The sequence below is a fragment of the Fonticula alba genome (genome assembly GCF_000388065.1).
Source record: "Fonticula alba strain ATCC 38817 unplaced genomic scaffold supercont2.9, whole genome shotgun sequence".
Taxonomy (NCBI): Eukaryota; order Rotosphaerida; family Fonticulaceae; genus Fonticula; species Fonticula alba.
This window is the reverse complement of record NW_009242979.1, coordinates 101,017-110,231: the sequence shown is the minus strand read 5'-3', so window position 1 is coordinate 110,231 and position 9,215 is coordinate 101,017. Positions and strand designations below refer to the sequence as shown.

The window sequence follows — 9,215 nt, the reverse complement described above, 5'->3', positions numbered from 1 at the left end:
ATGACCATCCGTCAGATCGTCGACAGCGAGAGCCAGGCGGGCTTCTTCTCCAGCAAGGATGACCTGATGCAGCTGGAGGCTTTCGCCTTCGCCGATAACCGCGAGGCCTTCCTGCAGGAGACCACCTTCAGCTCTCCGCGGGTGAAGACCTTCCTGACGCTGCTGTACAAGCTCCAGGATGTGTCCCAGCCGCTGGATCTGCCGGCCATCAGTGCGGAACTGGAGAAGTTCTCGCGCAATGGATCGCACGAGCACAGCCAGCTGCTTGATTCCATCTTCAAGCTGCGCCTCGGCTCTTCGCTCCTGGTCAATGGCGTCGGGCCGACCTTCTCCTCGGAGGCGGTGGCCGACTTCCAGAAGCAATTTCTGCAGTTCCTGCAGAAGTTCTTCAACATCCCCGATGTGTCGGCCCAGCCGGTGCCCTTCTCCGAGAAGAGCAGTGCCGCTGCCGGCGCGAGCGCCCACCCGACCCTGCTGAACAACAACATCATCGACCCGGTGAAGACCGTCGAGGCCCTCCTGTCGGAGAATGGTGCGCACAGCTTGTTTGGCGATCGGGTGGCTCCCCCGTTGCCCGTTGCTCCTCGCTCCTTTTGGGGCCCCCTTCTGATCTCCCCCCCCCCCCCCCCCTCCCCTTCCCTCGCTGTCTCTGTCTCCGGCCATCTCTCGCCCTCTGTCGCTTTTTTCTGTGGCCCTTCGTCGCGTATCCAGGCTATGACTACACCTCCCTCAGCCCCCAGGCACTGGCCCTCGTCAACCCGGACACCGTCAAGAGCGACAACTTGGCCAACTTCATCCATGCTCTGTCGCCCGTTGACCCGCGCCTGCCGAAGCTCATCGTTCGTGCCGCCAGCTCCGGCATGGACTTCAGCGATCGCGTCGAGCTTCTGCCCACCAGCAGCATCGAGTACATCATCTCCAAGGTGTCCTCCAACAAGGCCTCCAATCTTCGCCTGTACCCCATCCGTAAGTGCCTGCCTCCTAGCACACACACACACACACACACATGCCTGCACAACGCTCCTTCTCCCCGTCATACGCCTTGCCCCTATCTGGCTGTCAACGTGCATTTGCGTGTCCTCCTGCTAACATGTCCTCTCCCCCCCCCTCTCTCCCTCTCTCTCCCTCTCGCCCCCAACTCGCCTATGCAGTCCTCCATCGCCGCTACCTCGAGTCAGCCTACTCGCGCGCCCCCACCGAGGAGAACCTGCACGAGTATCTGAAGACCCACATGAAGTGGGTGCAGAAGAGCTCCTTGCCGGCGTCCTTCATGTCCCGCTGGATGGAGGCCTTCCTGGATGTGGATCGCACGCTGCGCACGCGCGAGGCCATGGCCGCCGGGCAGACCGGCCCGGTCAAGCTGGATCTGGCCAACTTCGAGCGCTACTGGACCCTCCATCCGTATTCCCTGCGCCGCTTCATGTCCGGCATCACCATCAAGGAGCCCAACTACCAGTTCCTTGTGTCGGACAATGATGGGGCAGTGCCCCCGGTGGCCGACCTGCCCGGAATGGTGGAGGCCTACTTCGAGAGCTACTTCCTGCAGAAGGGCATGACCGACACCATCACCTCCTCCTTCACGCCGTCCGACATCCATCCGCTCTTTGCGCGGATCATGCTGCAGAATGGCGGTACTGTGGCCCTCCCCGCCACTCCGGCCAATGAGGCCAAGTGGATTGCCTCGCTGCCGGATTACGAGTACCGGTCCCTGGTCGAGAGCTCCGAGCTGACCTTCGCCTCGGCGGCCAATCGCTCCTTCTTCCGCGCTGGCCAGCCGGTGTCCCTGAGCCTGCACGTGAAGAATATCCCCCTCCTCCGGATCAAGGCCTTCCGCCTGAACATCGAGGCGTACTTCAACAAGCACGGCCGCGCTCCCAACCCCACCGACCTGAATCTGGATGGTCTGGATGGCTTCGCCCACGAGGAGACGCACTCCTACGAGGCCGTGCCGCCCGTCCGTCGCCAGCTTCTGACCTACTCCTTCCCGCAGCTGACGCAGCCGGGCGAGTATGTGCGTGGCCGATTCCCCTGTCGCTCCTTGGCTTCCCTCTCTCTCTCTCTCTCTCTCTCTCTCTCCCCCCATGGGGATGCCTGTTTTCTAACTCCCTCCTTCCGTCGTTTCCTCACGCCCCTCACACCCCCACGCACGCGCGAATCTCAGATCATTGAGTTCATCGGCCGCGGTACCAGCAGCCGCGCGCACATCCGCATCGAGTCGCTGACGCTCATGGAGAAGCTGGTCCCCAAGGGCCATCTCCTGTGCCTGCTCGACAGCGACGGGGCCATTGTCAAGCCCACGCGCGAGGCCCCGGTGTCGGTGAAGTTCGCCGGGGTCACCTATCGGGCGGCCTCCTCCGGTGACATTCTCATCCCCTTCGGTCGCGATGGGTCCCACTCGCAGGCCCTGGCTCATTCCGAATCCCACGGAGGCGGTGGCAGCGGCGCTCGGCGCGGGGGTGATGGGCTCGATGCCAACATCCCCTCGTCCTGGCCCGACAGCCGGGAGCGCCCGGTCATCGCGTCGGAGCTGCCGCTGCTCCAGCGGGGCGACCACTTCCAGGTGGCTGCCAGCTCCTTCACTCGGCTGGCCGAGAACTACGAGCTGTCCATCGCCTGTTTGCTGCCGCGCGAGTCCCTCATGCCGCACACCATGGCCAGCTTGGTAGTCCGGCCGGTGGTGCGCGTCGGCGGGTGCCAGGTCCCGGTCCCGCTGGACTTCTTCCGGGCCCCGGTTCCCGGGGTGGCTGCCTCCGCCGGGCCGCTGGTCCTCGGTCGTCTGGTCATCTGCGCCCAGACGGCCGATGGCAACCGCATCACCACGCAATACTCTCGCGTGCGGCTGTCCTCCACCGCCGACCTGGTTCGCCAGTTCCGCGTCCCGCCGAATCTCATCTCCGTGGACGTGCGCCTGGTGGTGGAGCTCCGCGCCCTGTGCGCTGTCGGCTCCGAGGAGCCCATCCGCCTGGCGGCCTCCCAGAGCATCGAGGTGTCTTCCAGCCTGTCGCAGCAGGCCCCGATCGACTTCTTCCTCCTGCCCCCGAGCCAGCTGGCCCCGGCGGCCGATGTCTTTGCCAAGACATCCGACATGCCGACGCTGTGCAGCTCTTCGGGCGATGCCCCGGCTCCGACCCCGCGCGCGGATCACCCCGCGCGCCGGTCCATTGTCAACCCCACCAACATCCTGACCAATGCCCTGGGCAAGCTGAAGACCTCGCTCGGTGGTTCGGCCTCCTCGGCCGGCTCGGCCTCGGTGGCCTCGGTGGCGTCGGTCTCCTCGGTGGCCAGCCCGTCGCTGGGCAGCGCCAATGCCTCTGGCAGTCTCTCGGATGCCGACGTCTCCGATGGCGGTGATGACCTGCAGTGGAGCGCGGCCGCGCCGCTGCCCCACGTGGCGTCCGGCTATCGGCTGGCCGTGCTCGGCCCGGCCGGCGAGGCCCTGCCCAATGTCACCCTGAGCCTCTGGCTGACGACCACCTGGTGCCGGTACCGGGCCGACCTCCAGCCGTTCCACCGCGGCCGGCATCATGGCGATGGCCAGGGCAGCGCCCATGGCGTGTCCCATGGGTCCTCCTTCCGGGTGGCCATGACCCTGGTGACCGACGAGGCGGGCACCGTGGCCCTTGGCCCGCTGGCCGGTGTTCTGACGGTGGAGGTCCATGCCCGTTGTTCCTGGGTCGATGGTTACATCAGCCGCACGTTCGCCCTGCCGGCTGCCCAGGAGAACCGCATGTGGTCCACCTCCTCCAACACGGTGGTTGTGGCTCCGGACGAGGTGGTGGACATTCCCATCGGCTTTGCCGGCACCAGCCAGCCCCTGCACACGCCCATGGTCAGCCTCTTCTCCACGAGCCTCTCGCACAGGGCCCTGCCCCTGGTCAACTGGTCGAAGGCCGTGCGTGTGGGGCTGCCCTCCTCGGCGGCCCTGCTCAGCCGGCCCATGCATGCGACCATCGATGCGCGTGGCCTGCCCCCGGGTCGGTACCAGCTGTTTGTGGATGGCCAGCTGGCCCGGCCGGTGCTGGTGGCCCAGCGCCGCCTGACGGTCGGCGGCGCCCCGGCCAGTGCCGCCGGCACGGTCAGCACCACCGGCACCCCGGTCAGCAGCCAGCACTGGCTCGACTCGCACCTGGTCCTGGAGAATGACTTGCTCTTCCATCGCCGCGCCCCGCGTGACCTGGTTGTCCGCCAGTGCGAGCTGATGCCCGATGGCCAGTCCATGCAGCTGCACCTGGGCAATGTCACCCCTGCCACCCGGGTGCATGTGGTCTTCTCGCAGCTGGCCAGCGAGCATGCCTCCACCGAGCTGTCGACCACCCTGCCGGCGGTGCCGACCCACTCGAGCGACCAGCCGAGCTTCAAGCCGACCGGCTCCTTCGCCAGCAACCGGTCCCTCGGTGATGAGACCGTGTATGTCATGTCCCGGCAGAAGCTCGGCTCGAGCCCGGCCCCGGGCAGCATGCTGCGCAAGCCCCATGCCCTGGTCAATCCGGTCCCCCTGAAGGAGACCTCCACCAAGAAGGATGAGGTCCGCGATTCGTCCGCCTATCGCGAGGATGTGGTTGGCGTGGGCCGCCAGCTCCGGGAGAAGGCGGCCCGTGTGGCGGACGATGTGCGCCTGCTCCATGGGGACAATGCCAACACCGGGGACTTCCTGTCGCTCGGGTTTGCCGGGCGCCATGCGCACCCGGTCACCAACCTGATCAGCCCGTCGCACCTGGCGCCGGCTTGTGACTTCCTGGCCCCGGTGGCCGTGACCCTGACCAATTTGCGGCCGTGCCTGCGGTCCGGGCGCCTGGTGATCCCGCTGCCGCCGGTGTCCAATGGCGCCTGTCCGTGGACCGTGGCCGAGGTCCTGGCGGCCGACACCGAGTCCACGGCCTCCCTGCGTGTGGCCCTCCAGCAGGGGCCGCGGCCGGCGGCCGGGGGGGTCCCCTCGGCCGTGGCCGGCGGCCTGCCCGCCACCCCGGCCACCGGGTACCTCTTCTCGCGCGATGTGCGCTTCTTCTCGTCCATCCCCCGGGCTCCGGTGGCCCCGGGCCAGGAGGCCGAGGCCCACCTGGCCCCGGCCCTCGGGGACTTTGTCATCGATCGCAAGGTGTCGCTGTTGACCCCGGCCGCGCCGGCCATCCAGGTGTCCACTTCGGCCCTGTCCAGCTATCGGCTGCTGTCGACGCTGGATTCGGTGGTGTCGCTGCTGCGGCAGTCCCGGTCGAACCTTCCCCCGGCGGCGGACGGCCTGCTGACGCGCATGCTTGCCTGGCCGGCGCTGACCACCGCGCAGAAGCGCCACTGGCTGTCGAAGCATGCCTCGCACGAGTTGCATCTCTTCATCTGGCGCCGGGATCGTGTCTTCTTCGAGGAGCATGTGCGCCCGCTGCTGGTGGCCAAGGTCCGGCACACCTTCATCGATCGCTGGCTGCTGGATGAGTCGCTGGAATTCTACACCAGCCCGGTGGCCATGCAGTCGCTGAATGTGTTTGAGCTGCTGCTGCTGGGCTTCGCCGAGTCTCCCGGGCACCAGGTGACCCCGGAGCAGCGCCTGGCGGCCCTTCGCCGGGTGGAGCTTCTGGCCCCGGAGACCGCCGACCCGACCCAGTGGACCGAGCACCACAAGATGGTCCTCGACAGCTCGGATGACATTGATGATCTGCTGCAGGAGCTTCTCGGGAGCAGTGAGCTCGACACCAAGAAGTCCGACGCCGCGTCCAAGGACGATGAGGCTGACAGTGATGCCAGTGACTCGGACAAGTCCACCGACTCCGACTCCTTCGAGGAGGTGTCTTCCGACGATGGGGACAGCGACGCCGAGGAGCTGAACCTGGATGAGGATGAGGATGACGACTCGGCGGGCAATCCCTTTGCCGTGTCTCGGTCTTCCTCCGGCCGTGGCGATATGCTGATGGGCTTCGGGGGTGGGTTTATGGCGGCCGGTGGCCCGCCGCCGCCGCCGCCCGCCGCCCGGTGCCCTGCCCCTGGCGCGGCGCCCCCACCGCCGGTGGCCTGCATGGCCGGGCCCCCTCAGCCGCAGCTGATGATGGCTCGCATGGCGGCCCCGATGTCGCTGATGTCCGTGGATGCCGAGATGAGCAGCATGCCGACCCGGTCGCGCAGCGTCAAGTCCGCCGGGCTGATGAGCATGGCCGCGGCTCCGCTGCGCATGGCCAAGAAGTCCATGGCCGCCACGCGTGGCGGGGCCTTCGCCAATGCCATGCCCTCTTACGATGAGATGGCCGCCCTCAGCGACCAGATGGAGGTCGACCAGGACCCGAGCTACGAGTCGCTGGATGTCACCCGGCAGTATGGCGAGAGTGAGTACTTCGCCTGTGGCTCCGGCTACTCGGAGTCGCTCATCGGCCCGGGGATCTTCTGGGCGGATTACGCTCGCCATGGCCGCCTGGAGGGCTTCCTCTCGGGGAACTTCCTCTTTGCCACGGGCAATGTGAATGAGCTGCTGCTGGTGCTCTTCGCGCTGGATCTGCCCCTGGGCGCGGCGCTGCCGAGCGGCTCTGCCACCGCCGCCACCGCCGCCGCCACCCCGGTCAACATCGCCGTCGAGGGTGCTCTGACGCACATCTCCTCCTCCAGCCCGGTGATTGCCTTCCACCTGGACCTGGTGGAGACGGGCCGGTCGCCGGCGGCCGATGCGACGATGGCCGGGGCCACCTCGGCGTCCACCGGCGGCACCACCTCCGCCACGGCTGCCGGCGGCGCCTCGCCCATCTTCATGGTGCAGCGCTTCATCGACCCGACCGACAGCACCATCCGCCTGCCGAATGGCCTGTCCATGGATCGCACCGAGACCGGGCCCTTCATTGTCGGCCGCATCTATCGGTGCTTCGTCATCATGATCAACATGACTTCCGCCTCGGTGGTGGTCAACCCGTACATCGAGCTGCCGGACGGGTCGATGCCCATTTCTTCGCTGATCTCCAACCTGCCGATTACCCTGTACCCGTATCAGGCTCACCGGACGGAGTTCACCTTCTACTTCCCCCGGGCCGGGCGCTTCGCCGTCTACCCGGCGCATGTGTCCCTGTCGACGTCGTCCTCGGTGCCGCAGCTGCTGGGTGTGGCCCCGGCCGAGCCGCGCATCCTGGATGTCGTGGACAGCCTGCAGGAGCGCAATGCCCGCCGTGCTGCCCTGGCCACCACGGCGGCCGGGTCCTCGGCCACCGGGGCCGCGGCGGCCCCGGCCTCCTGGGCCACCCTCTGCTCGGATGCCAACACCCCGGCCGAGGAGATCCTGGCGCACCTTCGCCGGGAGGATGTCCGCGTGAACCAGCTGAACATGGGTCTGGTGTTCTGGCGCCTGGGGCAGGATATCAACTTCTTCCGTGACTTTGTCGCGGCCCTGCGCGATGCCGGGCACTTCGATGCCAATGTCTGGCGCTTTGCCCTGACGCACTTGCAGGCGGCCTGGAAGGCCAACCCCGGTGCCGGGGCCGCCGGCCGGGCCGCCGGGCAGCCGGCCTTCCTGGTGCAGTGTGTGCGCGATCTGCTCGAGCAGTCGCACATCAACCGGCGTCTGGTCAACAGCCTGCGTCTGGTGACCCTGGAGACGCCCATCCTCCGCCACCGGCCGATGGTGGACATGCCGGGCTTCAGTGTCGATGTGTATGACTACTCGCCGCTGGTCAACCCGCGCAGCCATCAGTTCGGCTCGGACCGCGATGGGCCGGCGGCGCCGGTGGCCACGGCGGCCGATGCTGTCGCCTCGCTGGCCGTGGCCGTGGCCCAGTCGGCCCCGACCGGCGCCACCACCGGCAAGCACTTCGGCGCCAAGCACATCAACATCCTGAATGACAGCTTCCGCGGGCACTACCACCGGTTCATCAGCTACCTGGCGGCGCTGAACCGCCGGCCGACGGTGGACGAGTGGCTGGTGGCCTGCTGCTACCCGATCCTGCAGGATCGCATTGAGGCCGCGCGTGATGTGCTCACCCGGTTCATTGTGCCCACTTACCGGCCGGAGGCCCCGGGCAACAGCATCCAGCTGGACTACCTGGTGGCGTACCTGGATTTGCTGTCGCCCATTTCCGAGGGCGACTCGGATGGCACTCGTGCCCTGACCTTCCCGCTGGCCCGGCAGCTGGCCAACAAGCATGCCGACTGCCCGGCCCTCGGCTGGCAGAAGCACTTCGCCGACATCAGCCAGTATCTGGACGAGGTGGAGCGCGACCAGCAGCTGGCCTCCGCCGCCAGCCCGGCGGCTTCCTCCACCAAGCAGGAGGGCGCCCCGGCGGTGGCGGTGGCCGATGGTGGCGAGGGCCAGCCGTCGGATGCCCCGGCGGTGGTGCATACGGAGACCTCGCACTCGGGGGCCGATGCGCGCAACAAGCGCATGACCGCCGTGGTGGACGCCCAGCCGGTGTTCTCCTTTACGCTGGTCGTGGACAGCTACTCGCTGCGTGTGACCCATCGCGGCTTGAAGGCCGTCCGGGTTCGCTACTTCCCCATCAACACCGAGTTGATGTTCAGCCAGGAGCCCTTCGCGGCCGAGCTGTCGGGGCAGGGCTCCGGCGGCAGCGGCGGGTCCCCAGGCGGCGAGTCCGACAACTCGCGCCCGACCAAGCGCTCCCGCGGCCCGTCGGACGCCGGCAGCAGCGACACCTTCGCCGCGCAGTTTGTCATGCCGGCCCACGAGGAGATCCTTCGCCTGGATGGTGGCGCCGCCTCGCTGGCCGTGGTCAACACCTCGGTCCTGCCGCTGGCCGAGCGCTACCGGTCCAGCAACTTTGTCATCGAGGTGGCGGCCATGTATGAGCCGGCTTCGACGGCGCCGCTGCTCCAGCGTGTGGCCTCTCTGCCCACCGAGACGGCCTTCTACTCCAGCTCTGTGGTGGCGGTCCAGCTGTCGGCCAACTATGGCCAGCTCCTGGCCACCAACCAGGTCACCGGCCGTGCCCTGCGCGGGGCCTACTGCAAGGTGTACGCCATGCCGGCCTCCGGCGGCGAGGGCGGCAAGGCCAAGTTCGTCAAGGACGGCTACACCGACCTGCGTGGCCGTTTCGACTATGCCTCGGTCAGCACCATGTCCATCAAGGAGATGAGCCGTCTGGCCATCTTCGTGTCGGCCCCGGGCCTCGGCGCGCACATCTCCCACTGCCTGCCGCCGCGCTCGTAAGCGGTTGCCGCCGCGTGGGGCGCGGCCGGCTGGGCCCCCCCCCCCCCCCCATATACGCACGGGTGTTTGTGAGACCCCGTGCGGGGGTGCC

General features: G+C 67.7%; 1 protein-coding gene across 1 annotated transcript; it reads left to right on the top strand.

Annotated features, from left to right (window-relative positions):
- On the top strand, nt 1-9,124 carry H696_05095 (hypothetical protein; the record flags this gene model as incomplete). Its single annotated transcript, XM_009498946.1, has 4 exons — nt 1-532; nt 712-966; nt 1,152-2,011; nt 2,162-9,124. 4 exons carry the CDS (start codon nt 1-3, stop codon nt 9,122-9,124), a joined length of 8,610 nt encoding a protein of 2,869 aa, XP_009497221.1.
- Nucleotides 9,125-9,215: the final 91 nt, after the last annotated feature.